Source organism: Carettochelys insculpta, chromosome 3 (assembly GCF_033958435.1).
Source record: "Carettochelys insculpta isolate YL-2023 chromosome 3, ASM3395843v1, whole genome shotgun sequence".
NCBI classification, from domain to species: domain Eukaryota; kingdom Metazoa; phylum Chordata; order Testudines; family Carettochelyidae; genus Carettochelys; species Carettochelys insculpta.
Window position 1 is genome coordinate 106450767 of NC_134139.1, and position 19547 is coordinate 106470313.

The 19547-nt window shown below is 40.7% G+C and overlaps 1 protein-coding gene across 16 annotated transcripts in view; it reads right to left on the reverse strand.

The window, feature by feature from the left end:
- Positions 1–19547, reverse strand: part of EYA4 (EYA transcriptional coactivator and phosphatase 4) — a 236951-nt gene that overhangs the window by 100957 nt on the left and 116447 nt on the right. For all 16 annotated transcript variants that reach the window (XM_074990539.1, XM_074990547.1, XM_074990530.1 and 13 more), the window contains one exon: positions 12979–13028. In XM_074990539.1, the coding sequence (XP_074846640.1) occupies positions 12979–13028 (50 nt within the window). The remainder of the gene's footprint in view (positions 1–12978; positions 13029–19547) is intronic.

Here is a 19547-nt window from a genome sequence, read left to right on the forward strand (position 1 = left end):
AGCCAGGCAGCTCTCTTTGCAGAGCTGCCATTCTGCTTTCTGGAACAAGAGGGCAGTTCAGTCTGGCAGTTCTCTGTCAACAGAGCAAGATGTGCATAGATGCAATTTGTTGACAGAGGTCCTGTCTATATTTCCCTGTCAACAGTAACTTCTGTCAACAGATGCTTCTAGTGTAGACATAGCCCAAGAGCGACAGGTAGAAAGACCATGAAAAGCATGAAGGGGCGGGTGGGAAGCTCTGGTTGCAAAGACTCAAGCACCTGATCCTTTTATAAAATGCTTGATTTTTGAATGGAAGGCAAGGGCTTTTTCATTTTATTTGGTACAACATTTTACCCACAGGTCTTCCTCTTAAAGAGGAGCATATGAATGTATTGCCTGATATAAGCAATGGTAAATGCCTTTCATCTGTATCACAACTAAGGATATGTCTACACTAGGAATAGGTGGTCTGGTTCTCCATATAAGGAGACATAGTTGCAGTGATAAAAGTCATGTTATAAGTATCTCATAGGTCAGAGTTAAGACTGAGACTTGCACTGTGAATTATTATATCATCATCATCATCATCAAACTGTGAAATCAATTACAACCCAATTGCTCGCAAAATTTAAAAATATTTAGTGATTTTCAATTATAATATGTGTATTATGGAGTTTGCACTGGAACAACTTTAACTGTGAAGTTAATTCCTGTGAGAAGGCGCACATGAGAGGATCTCTAAAAGCAGTTTAAAAACAGACTGCCAGACACAGCGTTTTCTATATGGAGTCACTACAATTGTCTTTATAAGAATATCAAAAAGGCCACTTTGACTTTTTAACTCAGCAGTTTTCACAGAAATTCAATAAAAATATTACTATCACAACATGCCATAGAAGGTTAATAAACTTGTGCTGTTGGTGGTTTCAGTCTGGTTTCTAGGGGATTGATATCATTTAGCCTCCATGTCAAGCTACATCCAAATATCATTTTCAAATTTAACCCCCATGTCGAGCTCAGCAGAAAGGCTCATAAAGATCCCAATTTACCAATGCACAAGAGAGAGACCATGTTTGAGTGTTAAGTTCAGCTGAATTCAAAACGAGAGCTCTGTAATCCTGTTCAACAGTCTCAAAAAAATCTGATATTGTAAATTACTGCCACATGGCCTTATTACTTTCCTTTTCACAAAGTCATCATTCTATATCTGATCTGTCCACCCCTCATTCTCAAAGGAAACCTGCACAACATGTTCAAAAGACAAGCCTGGGAGCTTAAATTTCGAACTTTGCTGGACACTAAAACTCAGGGACTGAAGAGAGACACTGAATTTATGACTTATTACAGCAATTTATAGCCCTCTAACAACCATCCCTCCCAGCTGCCTTTCCTCCCCTCCATGACTGGAGAGGTGTTAATGGGCTACTTCACCTTGAATGGTCCCTTGAAACATGTTACCTACTTATGCTAAAAGATCTATTCCACCATGTATTAAACTGAGTTTCCCAGACCTGAAGGAGGGTTCTGCATAACCTCAAAAGTTTGTCTCTCTCATCAACAAAAGTTGATTCAGTAAGGCAGGACCTCCAAGCTTTTTCTTTCTGAGGCCCCCGAACATGGTATAAAAACTCCATGGCCCACCTGTACCACATCATCAACGTCATGGCCAGTGTAAGGGGGTTGCAAGCAGGATAGCCGGGGGAGACCTGCCCACAGAGGATCCCACAAAGCTAAGCTGGTCAGGCTTCAGCTTTCTGTCGGCCCTACACGGTGGCTCCACTAAAACCTGGTCACAGCTCCCACCACTCCCCCAAAGGGATCCAGAGACCTGGCTGAGACCCAATGCAATAAGGGTATTCCTATAGTTGGCCCATGTCAGTTGAGTCAGGGTGGGAAGGAGAGGAGTTGGGCTAGGGAAACTGTTTAATTGCAGCTTTTACAAAACTGATACGGGATGCATTCTCCTGTCAAGCTAAAGATTGGCCTGCTTTAAATCCATTAAGGAGCTTTTCAGTTTCCATTGTTTTTAAGGAGAAATGTTTACTTCTGTGTGAATAAATAAGAGCTGGCAATAACAACTACTTTTGCTTTTCATGCATTCATTTGGAAAAGTACAGTATAAAAAAAAAATCAGACCCACCATTCAAAACAATATTCTGCGAATGCAAAACAGGTTTTTCCTTTCTCTCTCTCTCTCTCACACACACACACACGTTTGAGAGGAAGGCTGATTGCACACCGTAAGGGGAAAATATTTTGTGCAGCATAATAAACACTTCATATTTAAAAACTGCAACGTGCAGTGTGCGCATATCATGGTATCTATCACAGGTCACAAACAGAATGGTTAAATCTCACCTATATTTAAGGAAAACTAAGAACATGTACAGCATGTCGTTTTCTTTCAGAGAGGACGCACCCATCCCCAAATGTAATTTTGGTTATTGGTGCTGATTGGTTTGTTTTTTGTATTACGGTAATTAGTTTTATACAATTTTGGTGCAAAACCGTCACAACTTTTACATCATAAAGGTACTAGGCAGTACACTCAGGCCTGGCTTTACAAGTACAACTGGTTCCCAACTTTCTGCTCATAGGCAGAGGGACACTAAATTCCCACTAAATTACACGTAAAAGCCTCTGATTAGTTCCTAGGGCTCCCAACTCGAGGAAGGAGTGGCAGCAGGTGGTGCTGCTTTTGAAAGGTGAGTGAACCTTGGCTTGGGGAGGATTAAAGGCTGGGGGTAGCTTGGGGCTGTGAGCGGGAGGGAGGGTTAAAATCTGGTGGTTGGTTGGGGGGAGTTCAGGCTGCTGCAATTTGGGGTCAGGCTGCGGGGCCGTGGTGGGTGCGTGAGTCTGGCTGCGGGCTGCAAGGGGGGTCTGGCCGTGAGAGTTACAGGCGGCGAAGGAGGGGCGTCTGGACATGGGGGATACAGGTGGGTGAGGGGGAGGGTCTGGCCACAGGGATGCAGGTGGCTGCGGAGTGCTCTGGCCACGGGGGTTACAGGCGGCTGCAGGGGGGGTCTGGCCGTGGGGCCATGGGCGGTGTACAGGTGGCTGTTTGGGGCGGGGGTGTGGCCGTAGGGAACAGGCGCCTGAGGGAAGCTGGCCTCACGGCGAATCCGACAACGTGTGCTATAGGGCTAACAGAAGCAAGATATCTGGGGTACATTGTGGGCCAGGGCATAGTGAAACCCCAACTAAACAAGGTAGAGGCAATACGAAAAATGGCCTTGACCGCTCCGGAAGAAACAACTCTGGGCATACCTGGGACTCGTGGGGTACTATCGGAGGTTCATCCCTCACTTTGCATCTAGAGCATGGCCCTGACACGGTGAACTGAACCCCAGAGGTGGAAGAGGCATTTGTGGATTTAAAGACAGCCCTGTGTAGTAACCCAGTCCTTATTGCCCCAGATTTCGAGAAGAAATTCTTACTACAAACTGATGCCTCCCACGTGGGCTTGGGAGCCGTGCTCTCCCAAATGGTCAGAGAAGAAGAACACCACATCCCCAGACCTGAGCCGCAAGCTCCTTCCCGGAGAGTGAAATTATGCTGCTATCGAAAAAGTGTGTCTTGCGGTGAAATGGGCGGTGGAAAGCTTAAGATACTACCTCCTCAGACTGAAAACATTAGTTCCTACTTTTCACAACCACTTACATCAGCCTTTCAGTTTCAGTTTACTTAATCCTATTACTAACTTTTCATATAAAACATCTGTGCTGGTGTATCTGTTTCTTATACATTTCTTTAAAAAAAAAACCATTATGTGCCAACTAACTGTTGCTAAACTATTTTCCTGACAACTAATATTTTTACCGTGCATTTATTCCTTCCTGGAATTAGTTTTGGAGAACTAAAAAGACAACACTAATATAATAATAAAACCAACCCTTCACTGTCATTGCTGACACCAATGTGTATATTCATTCTCTCTACAATGAATCAGCTCCACATGAATTATACCATCATTGGCATTTTCGTGGATACCCAGAAGAATGTACACAGTGCAAACCCTTGCCTGAAGTCACTGCCAAAGGACTGGGGACAACTGCAGTATCGGCATACTTGGGACCAGATGCCAGAGTCAAAGAATGGAGTTGAGGCTAACTATTGGGTTACATGGAGTGAGGTGAGGTAGATGCAGGACTTTGTCCGAGGCAGGATCAGAACTCAAACAAGACAAGAGTGGAACTAAAGCAAGGCAAAGAACAAGCAGAAAAAGGAGCTTTGCATCTCTGGGCAACACTTTAAGCATCCAGGCAACTGCTGCTACTTTTGGGCAGGAATAGATGCAGGGCCTTATTTCTGAAAGGAACTGGAGCCATGAGCAGTGCATTGGGAAACCACGTGCGGGACTATGCCTCAATGAGCTCCCTGGAGTTCTCCACAGACAGTGCAGCTCTGCATTATCCCCTACCCAGGACACATATCTAAGGCCAGGGCTATACTACAAAACTGTTCAAGGTGAAGATGTGGAAAAAACCACATCCCTTAAACTAACAAAGGAATCCTTTTACAGGTATAGCATATGTTGTTTGGGGAAGTGGTTTTAATACACCAGCCAAAGCACTCCTTTTCCTCCTCATATATGCTGATTTGCCACTGGGGGCTTTGCTGATCCAGCTGTAGTATCACAGCATGTGTCATGAGGTCTAGCCTTACATGAGGCAGAGAAAAAAACCTAACTGGTGCTAGCTTTTAACATAGGAAAGGGAGGAAGTGAAATAATTTATGCATATGGCACCTGAAATTTAAAGTATGGCATATGCACATACTAACTACAAACCAAAACTGTGACTCTATTAACGCTGTTATTCCAAGCTGCTGGGATCACCACCAATACTGGTATTTCTGGAGACTGCCACTCTAATAACTCCCCATTCCTTTCTTGCTGGTCAGACTCAGAACTTGCTTTCCCATCTTGTAAATATAGGCAGACTTGCTTTGCGTTCAATTGCCAGAGAGAATGGGCTGTTCCAAGGCCCAATGTCTTGCAAAGTGGCATGCTCAGGGGGGTTGGTGTGCCCCAAAATGCAATGCAGATGCGATCACAAAACAAAAAATTTGGAGGTAGCAACTCTGCCCGAGCACTATGATATTTTCAGTTGTGGAAGTCAATAGCTACAGGGAAAGGGACTGAAGACAAGATCTGCTTGGACTGAAACTGAGGAACTGCAGTGGTACAGTACAGAATATTACAATAAGATAAAGATTTTCATGACAAAAACCTAAAGATCATTTCGTTTCTGGGTTAAGACTATTTCTGAAAACTTAAATCAGCTCCGCTGTGCTCATCGGCCAGAGTAAATCCTCCATTTGAAGTGATGTCTTATGTTTAATTCTATGAAGTGGTAATTCTTATTAGTCACAGTGCTTTTCTGTATGATAACCCTAAGCTCCCCATTTAGACTAGATTTTCAAAAGTGGCCAGCACCAAAAGCCATTCATTGTTGTCATTCACGGGTCTCAAAAGGGGCAGCTGCTAATTTTATGCAGATACAAAGCGTTATAGATAATACCCTCATTCTGTATCAATACATCTCAAAATCAAATACAAGTCAGTTTATATTGATAACACTGGATGCAGGATATCGATACACTATGTTTAGGTCTGAAATATGGATCCTAAAAGGTGCAGCTATTACAACTCAACTTCAATATCACAAGCAAAACAATTAACTAATGAACAAAGCAGTGTTAATTACCAGCTTTGGAGAAACCTATGCATACCAAACCCAGAGACTTACAAGAGCTGGCAGAAAATTGAGGCAAGTAACAAAATAAGCAGATGTATATTTCTCTCATGGCATATACTCAAAAAAAACTGTTTGGGCAAAGAACTAGAAGTAATTTAGATCTTTCTAGACACACCTGCCGTTGGAGGGCTCATGTGTATGTGTGTGCGCGTGTGCACGAGAGAGAGACACAAAATGAATGGTGCAGCCTACACACTGAAAATATAGCTGACAGCTAATGTAGGCTCCCATTTTAATGAAATATTGGAGACCTGTGTGTGTGATATAAAAAAAATCCTTCATTTTATTCAGAGTATCATGAGTAGTGTTGCTAGCAATTGTGGTTTTTTATCACATTGTTTCCTTGGAGACTGGTAGCTCTTTTTGCTGGATATGTATTCTTGAAGTAATCACATGCTCAGGGATAAGCTTCACCTAAATGTGAGCGTATGTAATGTAAATGCTAGTGTGCCTGTGACCTTGTTGCACTGTAGAGTCTGGTAGAAATTTCCACAGGAATTTTCTTACGAGCAATTTCTCTTTCCTGGTTTTTTACCTTTTGAATTTAAAAAAGCAAGCAAGCAAGCAAGCAAGCAAGGGTAAGTGGTGACAGTGTATATCATCTGGCAAACAATCAATTAGATTGTACTTAAATATATGCATAAAATATTGCACATATTTTGTGAAGCAAAGTTCCTCCTGGCATCGTACCAATACAAAGATGCATGCTCCTGTAAGTAAAAGAAGCCAAGTTTGTTGTTTTCCCCCTCACTTCATATACATTTAGAAGTTATTTAAGGTCAGCTAACCTCCATCCACATGCCACAAAATGAACTTCGAGAGAGAGAGAGAGTGTGTGTATTATTTACAGATAGAAACCCCACATCACGTATTTTCTCTCTGTGTTCTATAAACAGTGTATGGCCTCCATTCTTCCCTGGAGCAGAAGTACTTCATGCCAGGCAGCAGAAACTCTGACACTCAGCTTACAGAACGTTCCATTCTTTCTTCTGTTAATGGGCTATGATTTGGACACCCTCTCCATCAAAGGGGAAAACGAAACAAAACATCACACAAGAACTTTGTTCCCTTGGCCCATGGGCTAACAAGGGGTTAGCTGATGACATAAGTCCAGATGGCCCAACTCAGCTCTTGCAACAGTCATGCTTCTAGGTCCACCACCATTATAGGTTGTCTCTGGAACCCTCATTAAGTGGAGTTTTAACAAGCAGAACAGGGGGCATTCCTGTGGAGTCTGGTAGAAGAATTGAGAGGTGCCCACGCTGAGTGGTGCTAGAATAGTAAAAATGCTTTGAGGAGCTTCTCTGGGCAAGGCAGAAGGGTCAAAATTCTCCCTTCCCTAAACACAGGTCTGAATGCAGAAGAGAGCATGGGACTCTATATTTCTGATATATACTAATCTACCCATTTTCAGAATATAAAATACTTTAATATTTCATAATTTCCTATTGTTCATTCAGTAACTATGTTTCTGACTGCTGGGTGTGGTTTTTGGAAAAGGGTGGGAATAACATTTAGTAGGCAATCAATTGGTTTAAAAACATGTCAAATTACAAATATTCATTTTTGTAAAAGCCCAGCCACAAAAGTGTACCAGTGTGAGTGTGCTACATAAATATTTTATGTAAGGAGATTAAATGTGTTCTTTAATATACAGTAGTAACAAAATGTGACTCAAGCTTCTTCTACGAATTCTCATTGGGAATTAAGTTTGGTATCTCATGTATACTGCACTACTGCAGCCTTTACTTAAATGACATTAAATTCAACATGGGGAAAAGGTAGTCAGCACACTTAGCAATTAAACTGAGAACATGAGAAAAAGCAGTACACTGTATTAGAATATAGACATTCAGGTCTGCCTGCAGAGGCCTATATTTTAAGAAGTTAGGTGTATTCTTACCCCTTAGCTAGTTACAGATGTACGAAACAAAGAACCAGAATCACAAGTCTATCTGTGAATGGGCCTTCTCCCACTGTGACAGTCTCAATCCTTGTTCTTTGGCTAAGTATCATGGGCACAGAAGCTGGGAAGCATAAGGTCACACCCTCACACTGAAACCAGTAACACTGGAAATAAGGCAAAATTAGGCTGTGAAGAAGGTGATCCAATCTACCAGCACCAGATAAAGACAAGATTCTAGGATTAAAGACAATGTACTGTGATAACTTTCTGTCTGACAAGAACTCACTTATCAATACTTTTGGTTATGAAACCCTCATTTCTTTATTGTTTTGTCTGTATGGTCCCTACTATTTAATTGCTCATCCGTATGGTCACTCCCTGGTTCTTCAACTGTTTCTGACCACTGCGTAATTAATTTTGTTGAGTGTCTCCCAAACAAGGTGGCAACATATAACTGCTCAAAGATTTTTGTTACATTATCTTACAACTCCTTAGTAAAGTGATTGGTTAAGGTACAGCTAAGCAGAAATCTACCTTTAGTAAAGGCCAAACAGGAAATGCAGGGGGAGAGAAATTGGAACCTTATTTGCTAAGAGGGGATGGTGGGGTGAAATGGGAACAGGGAATAGGCAGACAGGCAAGGCTCTGCAGCTTCAAAACTGTAAAGGGGAGCATGGGGTAAAAGGTCTGCAGCAGGGGACAGAACCTTGGAGAACAGACTCAGAGATAAGCCAGACTGATATGAGGGGCTTCGGGATCATGTTTGCTAGAAATTAACTTCAATAAACATTGAATTATTGGCAGCGCTTGGCTTCTGGCCTGTTGCTCTCTGTCTGCATGAGAAGAACCAAGGAGTATGAGGGTGAAGTGAACATCCCTCTAACACAGTACACATTGTGCAGACGCATATTGCATACACTGTGTCCATGAATTAGATCTGCAAAGTTACTGATTGTGTGTTCATATTATCTAGACTTTAGAAGAGTGAATTGCAAGTTAGTGCTACTATGTGCTACTTCTGGCTCTGCCACTGATTGGTAGTGTGACTCTTGTCAAGGCATGCCCTTTTTCCTCCCTCAATTTAACAAGAATGAATTCAAAATTAAATTATAGGAATTTATCAAACCTTCTGACATAAAATTTATTTGTTATGACAAAGCACAGAATTTCATTGTACAGTTATCAGGAGATACCACAGCAATGGATCCAACAGAGATAAAGGAAAGCATTTTAAAAACACCACGTAGGTGATTTAACTAATTACATCTGAGAAACTGCATGACTGAATTCTCTTGTCCCTCTTGAAAACATATGGGTCAAAATTTGTGTGTGACTGAGCTATTAAAGATCAATGCACATTTTCTTGTGCATTTGTGTGTTCAGAGAACATTCTATTGTACTTGCAAATATTATAACTGTAGCTCCCTCCATGTGTTGTTAAATATATATCAACTTGACAACCATTTTGTTGATATTTGAGCTCTCTCACACATATGACATGATACTTCTGTGACAAAGGTTAGTAGATCTCCTTTGCCCAAATATATCAGTCACATCTACATCTTGAGAATTTCTTACTAAAAGAGGAACCAACGCCAAGCAAGACAAAGAATTTGCTGATACACACGTCACTCCAAGAATTCTCCTGACAAAGTTCCCACACCCAATTTAATTACTTCCCTACTGTAAAAACACTCTCCATCTGCATTTATTGTAATAGTTTCAAATCCAAAACCAACACACTATAAAGCTAGCTAAATAAATGAATTATATTGGCCTTAAGTCCCAAGCCAGCAGCCATTCTGTAAGGCAATGTGTCTCCAGCATTCATTTTTATGCTGATGTTTCATTTTATGTGCAATGTTTTCATTTAAAACTTATTTGAGAAGAATTACCTTGCTCCAGGCTTTAGAACTTTGAGGGCTATAGCAGTGCCCTCTAGCGCCAATCTTGTCAAAGGTCTATCAATGATTTTATTCTAAGATGACGGCTGCATTGTACATCAACTGCTGGCATAAAAACTTGTTTCTAGGTATATACAAAGCATAACAAAACCTCTCAGGCCAGGAACATTCCCTTTTATTTAAACTATACATGGTTTAAAATAAATTCCCATAAACATATTTTTGCTCAAAATTCTCCTTCCCCCCACCCCCCCAGTAAATGGGTATTCATTCACAGTGTTCGGTCTCTTTGGCAGTTCAGTGAAAAAATATAGATTTTCATTTAGTATAACAATCACAACTAACATTTGACAGAAAGTTTAAAATGGTGTAAGGCTTGTGGAAGTATACTGGGCCATGAAGTACCATTAGCCTTGTTACAACACAAAGTCCTGAACCACCCAAGCAGCTGAGCATGTGCACAACTTCAAACATGTGGAGAGTCCCACAGGAGACAAGACTCATGCTTTGGTGAATCAGGACCCTAATGCTATTGAAAGTCCTCAAAGAACTGTCAGGTTTTCTTAAACTGTTACTTAATTTTCTGCCAAAAATAACAGGTGGGGAGGAAGGCAAAATTTATATTAGAATATTATGTAATAAGGATAAATGGTTCAAACAAGCTGGCCTTGAAATCAATAGCAACATTCCCATTGAGATCTATGGAAGCAAGATCAGGCCGCATCATCTGTGCCCAGATACATGTGCAACTCCTATTGTACACAATGGAAGCTATGTATGTGCAACTGAATGAAAAAATGTATCAAAATAATTCTGGTATACTGTAGAGCACTATTCACAACATTTGTTCATTAAAGCTGTAATTCCCAGACAAAGCAAGCATAGTTACATTACAGTAATTTTGAGTTTCTTAGCTTTTTAGTATTTTAATCTGATTGTTAAAATCACTCTTAGGTTTACTGTGTGCTTTCCTTTTAGTTATTAAACATTTTTCCCTGTGAAATTGAAAGTTAGCTCTTGTTAAACAGAAGACAGTCATAGTGACAGCCTATAAGATGCTTCACACCTAAAGTCTAATGGTATATCTATACTCACTGCGAGATCAACCAAGATCAAGATCAGTCTTCTGGGGTTTGATTTTATGTGCCCAGTGGGGATGTGTAAAATCGAACTATCAGGGCTCAACAGTCATAGAATCATAGAATGCTAGAACTGGAAGTGACCTCAAGAGGGCACTGAGTCCAGTCCCTTGTCCTCATGGCAGGACCAAGCACCGTCTAGATCATCCCTGACAGACATCCATCTAACTTGCTCTTAAACATCGCCAGTGATGGAAATTCCACAACCACCCCCAGGCGATTTATTCCAGTGTTTAACCACACTGACAGAAAGTTTTTCCTATGGTCCAACTTAAACCTCCCTTGCTGCACTTTAAGCCCATTGCTCCTTGCCCTATTCTCAGAGGCCAAGAGCAGTTTTTCTTCCCGCTCCTTGTAACTCTCCTTTAAGTACTAGAAAACCGCTACCGTGATCCTTCTAAGTCTTCTCTTTTCTAAATTAACAAACCCAGTTCTTTCAGTCATCCCTTATAGCTCATGTTCTCTAGACCTTTAATCACTCTTGTTGCTCTTCTCTGGACTTTCTCCAATTTCTCCACATTTTTCTTGAAACATAGTACCCAAAACTGGACACAGTACTCCAGTTGAGGCCTAATCAGTGCAGAGTGCAGCAGAAGAAAGACTTCTTGTGTTTTGCTCACAACACTCCTGTTAATGCATCCCAGAAGTGCATTTGCTTTTTTTTTTTTTTGCAACAGCATCACACTGTTGACTTACATTTAGTTTGTGGTCCACTATGACCCCTAAAATCCCTTTCTGCAGTTGTCCTTCCCAGACAGGCACTTCCTATTCCCTATGCATGAAATTAACTGTGCCTTCTTAAGTGGAGTACTTTGCATTTGTCCTTATTAAGCTTCATCCTATTTACCTCAGACCATTTCTCCAGTTTGTCCAGATCATTTTGAATTATGACCCTATCCTCCAAAGCATCTGCAACCCCTGCCAGCTTAATATCATCTGCAAACTTAGGGCAATATCTAAATCACTGAAGATACTGAATAGGACTGGTCCCAAAACAGACCCCTGCAAATCTTCACTTGTTATGCCCCTCCAGCATGACTGCAAACCATTAATAACTACGTTTTGAGAACAGTTATCCAGTCAGTTATGCACCCACCTTATAGTAGCTCCACCTAAGTTGTATTTGCCTAGTTTATTGATAAGAAGATTATGCGAGACCATATCAATGTTTTTCTCAAGTCTAGATATACCACATCCACGGCTTCTCCCTTAGACTCAAGAGTTGTCGTCTTGACAAAGAAAGATATTTTTAACTTGTTCTTTTTATATTGTATCTTCCTAACCTACCCACTTCCTAGTAAGCATTCACTATGTTGGGCATTTCTTCATCAAACTTCTTGGTAAAGACCAAAAGAAAGAAGTCATTAAGCATCTCTGCCATTTCCGAGTTTCCTGACATTGTTTCTCCCTCCTCACTGAGCAGTGGACCTACTAATCAACCCCTCAGTGTCATGAGAAATAAGAGAGGTTGATGGGAAAAACTATCCCATTGAGCCCCCTCAGTGAGGACAGGCAAATAAATCAATCCTAGATAAGTCAATTCCAGCTGTGTACTTGTCATAGCTGGAATTGTGCATCTAGGATCAACTTTCAGATGTAGTGTAGACCTGCCCTTAGACAAAACAATGTCCTGCGTCTTGAGAATTTAATAACCACTAAGTATGTACATGCTGGATGGCATTTTTGTAGTAATTATTCCATCACTTATCCAAAATATAGATAGTGATAGCAACTCCATTTAAATTAAATTATTTTCATTTTCTACTTACAATACAGTTAGGAAATACTGCATTTTAATACATACTTTTGAAAGAATGTATGGCATTTTCCAAACATATTAACATTAAAATTTTTACTTGTGCAAAATGTGGTAAAAAATGGTGTAAAAATCATTACCCAAGTAAAACCTGATATGCTGGCACTGTTCTTAAAAGGTAATGCTAATGACATCAATCAGGTGCAGAAAGGGATGAAAAATAAAAAATAATTGATCTACTGACTATGACATTATTGTTTTAAATGGGATTATCTTCTAAATTGAAGGTGACAAATCACTATTAATATGCTATCAAAATTCCCTCCACCCCTCACCCTTACATCTCCAATCTCAATTCTTATCAGTAACTGCAAAAACAATACCACCACTTGGGATGAACTGCATTTAAAAGTAATCTAGCCAGATTCCCTAACTCTGCAATACTAGTCTCTCATGCCCTTTTCTATATAGCTTCAGCATTACTTCATATCCCCATGTTCTTCTAATTAAGTATTTACTTTAGTTACTGTACCTTGAATTCTGACCCTCTGAAACATCTGATTCTGTGCACGTTTTCTTTACCTGCAAAAGAAAAATGACTGCCAGTTACTCTCATATGAAAACACAACTTCCTCACAGTTCACGCACTCATGCCACTTAAAGTGGATACAGCTCTTCTTACTATGGTATCTATAAAATACTTCTCGCATTTTACAGCAGCAGTATGCAGTACTAAACAGTGTGTTTCATTATTATCCCATGAACAGCTGCCAACTGCACTTCCCTAGACTCCATTAGTATGTAAAATGCTCAACTAAAATAGCTTGGGAGTAGTCTAAGAACAAAGAAACCAAAGAACCAGGTTCCCCACTTAGAAACTAGAAAGCCATACTGTTCTCTGTTCAGTAAAGAAATGTTTTCCCAATTGATACTGCTTCTGTTTCCTGCTAAAGCTCACAATAATAAACACCAGATTCTGGGGCAAAGTGCAGAGTTAGCTAAATCATTCATATGTTAATTTTCATTTTCTGAATCCGGTAACTATATGTTGAATGTATTTTCATAACGTGTTAATCAAATTTATATATCATTACATACTTTTCACACATATCCACAATACACAAATATATACATGCCCTACCTCACCCTTCAAATTCATCTTTGTGAAATAACTGCTGTTCACCAGCAAAAGGAGGGGAAAAAAATTCCTAAATTCTGACTACAAATATGAACTACCCTTTTCCAGACCCTCTGTGGTGTTGTCTGTGGTATGGGGTGTGGTATGGGTTCTTCCGGAGTAATGCAATTTACATTTTTTCAGTAAGTTTCCGACATTTTCAGTGAGACACACATTATGCCGAACACGCAATCTAATGAGTTAGTTGAAATATCACATACCTTAAGACCACCTAAACCCACTTGCTGACACTCAGGCTTGCTTAGTATCACTTTCTTACTGTTACTAATATATATTCAAATTCTTTGCACTTACACTTACAGCACCTTTATCAAATGATTATTCTATTGTAAAAACTTCCTTTTATTAAACTATCTTAAAAAGCATTTCTGTGACATGGTGGAATTGTCAAACATACTCAACACTGCCAATCATTTCCCACTAGAGTTTATGGCAAAGTTTATATTCACTTCAGAGTTAGGTCAACGATGAGTGTTTTAAAAACTCTACTTCTCATGGCTTTGAACAGATATCAAACAACACTACCGGGTACTCAGAGATGTGCCAATACAGGAATGAGCTTGGAGAGTCATTTTCACTCAATTTAATTTCTGGCTCTTAAAGAATTAATCATTCTACCTACCATGTAGTATGTACAGGATATTGTTCAATAGCAATAATGTAAATATTGTTTTGCTGATAATTTTAAGAGCACATTTACCATAAAAGATGCCAGCTACAAAAAAAACAAAATAAAACCAAGTAATAAAACATCTGATTTATTTTTGTCATAAATCTCACTCTGGCAAACATGAGCATCTACTTAGTCATCTTACTTAATTTCCAATGTGGGATTTTCAAACTGCAAAAAGAAAAACAAGTTTTGTAATTAGGTAATGCAGTGAAAATCTGCTGGAAGAGTAGTGGTGCATCTAAAAAAGTAGAAAAAAATTCTTGCACAGAGAATGAGATGGCTGGGGATTTGGAAGCATTCAGCTAAACATACCACTGCACGGGCCTGCTGTTCACAATACTCTGCTATTAATGCATGAACCATTAGATAAGGAACATAGGCAAGGTAAGCTGGAACACAAATGAACAGCCAAGTAACAAATACTATATACAATGAATGAAACCAGGGGTGGAAGGAGACGCTGGGACTTAATGGTGTGCTCTACATGAGGCCCAACACCCTTGGAATTGTGGGGTGGGGAGCATATCAGGCAGAATGGATGGGGTGGGGATAGACCCTTCCCCACCCAGGAGCTCCAGGGCTCTACTGGTGATTTGAAGGGCCCAGGGATCCCGACCACTGCTGTGGCAGGTAGGAGTCTTGGTCCCTTTTAAATCCAGCCCATTAGTGGCCCTGCATGTAGGGTCCAGCAGGGCCACTGAAGAGGGAAAGCAGAAGGGGCAGAGATGTTAAAGTGCTGCTGCGGAGCTCTAATACAGACCGTGTATGGGCCAATATGAACAGCTGGTTCTTAGCACTGGGCCCACTTTCACCTCTTTGCAAAACTGGTATTAAGATGATAGTAGTCAGATTGACTCAAGAAGAAAACCAAACACCCTTTTCCTGACCCTTCCCCAAGGTCCCACCCTTGCCCCTGATCAATCCATCCCCACGCTTGCTGTCTTCCCCTTTTCCTCATCACTTACTCACTCATTTTCACCGGGCTATAGGAGAGCGAAAGGGTTCCGGCTGGGCTTGTGGGCCCCAGGAAAGAGGGATTCAGAGTGTGGGAGAGGGGTGCAGGCTGTGGCAGAGTGTAAGAGCATACAGACCTTGTACATAATGAAAATCACTTCAAGTTAGTTAGTGCTGCAGCATCTGCCACATCCCTAGGTCTAGCACCTATGTAAATTTGTGAGAGAGAGAGAGAGAGTGCATGTGTGTGTAAGTAAGTAAAGCAGCTTACAGTTGCTTTGGGGCAATTATATAAAATTTGGCCCTGATGTCAGTGTTGGGATTGGCCTTTTGCCATTCCTGTGAAAATCTGCCTAAGTTTGCTCAACTTATAAGCCTCTGAAAAATCCACTTTTTATATGATCAGTAGAGACTTGTTAGAATCTGGCAGCTAAATTCTCTGAACATGCCACCGGCAGTGATCCTGTTCCACCTCAAAACAGGAGGGGCTGAGTAAAACTGACTCCCCCTCTCAAATCCTGTTTAGGAACCCAGAAAGCACGGAAGAGGAAAAATCCACATGACCGAAGAGAATGGAGTTGGAGGAAATGGAGGGAAGGGCAAACAGAAGGAAAATATTAAGAGAGGGTTGCAGGCAGTAGAGGGCAGGAAAAAGAGGGGTACCCAGATGCAGACAGAGGGAGCCAAGAGTTAGAGAAAGCAGGATATGTGGAAGCAGAAGAGAAAGTAGAAGCAGTTGGGGAGTTGGCAAAATGGACAGGGGAAGAGGGAGAAGTTGAGAACTGGGAAAATGGGGTGGGGATCAAAGAATGGCAGTAGCAGGAAAGAGGGGGAAACTCTCAGTGATTTAATTTAATTGTTTTAATCATCACTTAAAAGTTCAGGCCGGGAATCTTCCTTTAATCAGTTTTAAATCTTGTTTTGCATTTATATTTCTTTAAATGCAATAAGTTTATATAAGTTTTCTTTAAAAAAGTCTGATTCTTAGTGGATAGTAGACATTAAAAATCTACAAATACAGATTGTACAATAAATTTGGTACTCCTTTATGCTAACCAGAGGATACACTACCTATACGTATTTATCTGAGCAGTTGTAGAGATTAACATATATATTCAGATTGATACTCCTGACATTTTTATTATGGTAGAAAATGGTGATTGATTCATTTCTTTACTATCTTTTGTAAGTAAAACCCACTTCTTCATCTATACCCATGAAAGCCTGTGGTCTAATAAATGTGTCAGTTTCTAAGGTGCCACAGGACTGCTTATCATTTGGATGGATAGCTGGGTTTGTGACATCCGGGAGAGCTGCATGATGAATTGGCTGCCATGTGTGAAGGGTGCAAACCTCTCAAGACATCTAGATAGAGTTATGTGATGTGCTGGAGAGAAGCTGGTTGTTGTGGTATATGTTGGGAAGAGGTTCTGGAGACCAAATGGAGCTGTTAGCTATGGGATTAAACTCCTGAACCTTCAAGGTAGCATTCTCTGAAGAGATTCCAGTTCTACAAGCACGGTTAGACAGACTGGAAGAACAGCGGGGTCTCAATGTGCAAATGGGATGATAGTACTGGATGGAAAAATTAAGATTTATTAGGAACTGGGGAAACTTTTGAAGAAAGAGGGGCCCATACAGAAAGGTGGTGTTCCACATAAACAAAAAGGGAACCCAATTATTGGCATGCAAAATTAAGAAGATTGTAGAGGTGTTTTTAAACAAAAGGTGGAGAAAAGCCAAAAGGTGCAGAGAAACATGTTTCAGATGGAGACCTCCCCTATTGGAGAGTTCACAAAAAAGGACTGCTCTCGATTCCAGTAAAGAAGAGAGGACAGAAGTTGACAAAGTACAGGCAGAAACTGAATGAAAACAAACAAAAAAAAATTCCCATTCTGCTGACAATTAAATACTGACAAGTTTTACAAGTGTATACAAATGCTATACGTCTAAATACTAAGATGAGTAAACTTGGGCGCCATGTATAAAAATTAGCATATTGATATAACTGGCATCATAGAAACTTGGGTGAAGGATGGCAATCAATGAGACGTGGCAATATCAGTGTAGAAAAAATACAGAAGTAACAGAGCGGGTCATACAGGTGGGGGAGTGGCATGATATGTGAAGGGAAGCATAGAGTTAAATATGGTAGAAATCTTAAATGAATCTGTACCTTACAATCTCAATGAAGAAATATTTCATGCTTCAATTCTAGGAGTATAGCAACTAGGAACGTACTACCAACTACCTGACCAGAATGGTGACAGTGACTGGGAAATGTGGAAAGCTACAAAAAGAGAAAACCCAATAAAAATGGGGGATTTCAACTATTCTCTTATTGTCACCACAGAATGGGATGCACAGATAAAATCTGTAGTCACTATAAGTACTTTGCAGAGTAGCTAGTCCTATGAAGCCCACAAAGGGAGGGGCAATTCTTTACACTTATGTAGAACACAGGCTCTGTCCCAAAAGGTGAACTTAGTTGAACTTTCTGATAACAGTAACCACAACACAATCAAATTTAGTATCCTTGGGGGTGGGAAGAGAATGCTAAAGGAACCCCGCACAAGAGTAACATTTAATTGAAAAAAGTAGTAGTACAAAAATTAGTAAGATTGTTAAACAAACATTAAAGGGAACAGTCACAAAAGTGAGAAGCCTGCCAGTTAAATGGAAAAAAATTTAAAATATCCCCAAAATAAAAAAAAAAAAAAAATCAAAGCACAGGAACAACAAAAGCACATCAAACAACAGAAGAGAATAAAAAAATCCCACCATGGCTAATTAGAGTAAAACTGGCAAAAAAGACAGCTTTTAAAAAATATAGAAGTCAGATGCTACAGAGGAAGATAGAAAGGAACATCAACACTGGCAATTCAAGTGTAAATATACAATTAGACATGCCAAAAATGAATTTGAAGAGTAGCTAGCAAAAAGAGCAAAAAATGTTAGGAACAGCAGAAGCCATACAATCAGCTGGGCTCCCGGATGATCAAGGTGCAAAATAAGCACTCAAAAAAGACAACTCTTTTCAGAGAAGCTAAATGGATTCTTTGCACCGATCTTTGCATTTGTTTTCCCTGCTGAGAACACAAGAGAGATTCCCATGCTTGAGCCATTCTTTTTAGGTGACAAATTTGAGGAACTGTCCCAAATTGAGGCCTCAGTAGAGGAGGTTTTAGAAAAAAACTAATGAATTAAATAGTAATAAATCACTAGGAACAGATGGTATTCACCCAAGAGTGCCAAAGAAACTTGCAGAACTACTTGCTATGGTATATAACCAACCGCTAAAATCAACCTCTATAGCAGATGAATGGAGGATAGCCAATGTGATTCTAAATTTAAAAAAAAAAAAAAAAATCCCCAAAGGTTATCCTTGTAATTAGAGGCCAGTAAATCTAACTTCAGCACCAGGCAGACTTAGTTGAAACTACAGTAAAGAACAGAATCATGAGACACCCTGATGAATACAACATTGGCCGTGTCTACACGTGCACGCTACTTCGAAGTAGCGGCACCAACTTCGAAATAGCGCCCCTCACGGCTACACATGTTGGGCGCTATTTCGAAGTTGAAATCGACGTTAGATGGTGAGACGTCGAAGTCGCTAACCCCATGAGGGGATGGGAATAGTGCCCTACTTCGAAGTTGAACGTCGAAGTAGGGCATATGTAGACGATCCGTGTCCCGCAACATCGAAATAGCAGGGTCCGCCATGGTGGCCATCAGCTAAGGGATTGAGAGACGCTCTCTCTCCAGCCCCTGCGGGGCTCTATGGTCATCATGTGCAGCAGCCGTTAGCCCAGGGCTTCTGGCTGCTGCTGCTGCAGCTGGGGATCCATGCTGCATGCACAGGGTCTGCAACCAGTTGTCAGCTCTGTGGATTTTGTGTTGTTTAGTGCAACTGTGTCTGGGAGGGGCCCTTTAAGGGAGAGGCTTGCTGTTGAGTCCACCCTGTGACCCTGTCTGCAGCTGTTCCTGGCACCCTTATTTCTGTGTGTGCTACTTTGGCGTGTAGACGTTCCCTTGCAGCGCCTATTTCGATGTGGTGCTGCCCAACGTCGAAGTTGAATGTCGACGTTGCCAGCCCTGGAGGACGTATAGACGTTATTCATCGAAATAGACTACTTCGATGTTGCTACATCGAAATAAGCTATTTCGATGTAGCGTGCACGTGTAGACATAGCATGTTGGGGGAAAAAGTAAAGTAAACATAGTTTCTCATCTAAAGGGAAATTATAACCCAGGAATCTATGAATTCTTCAAG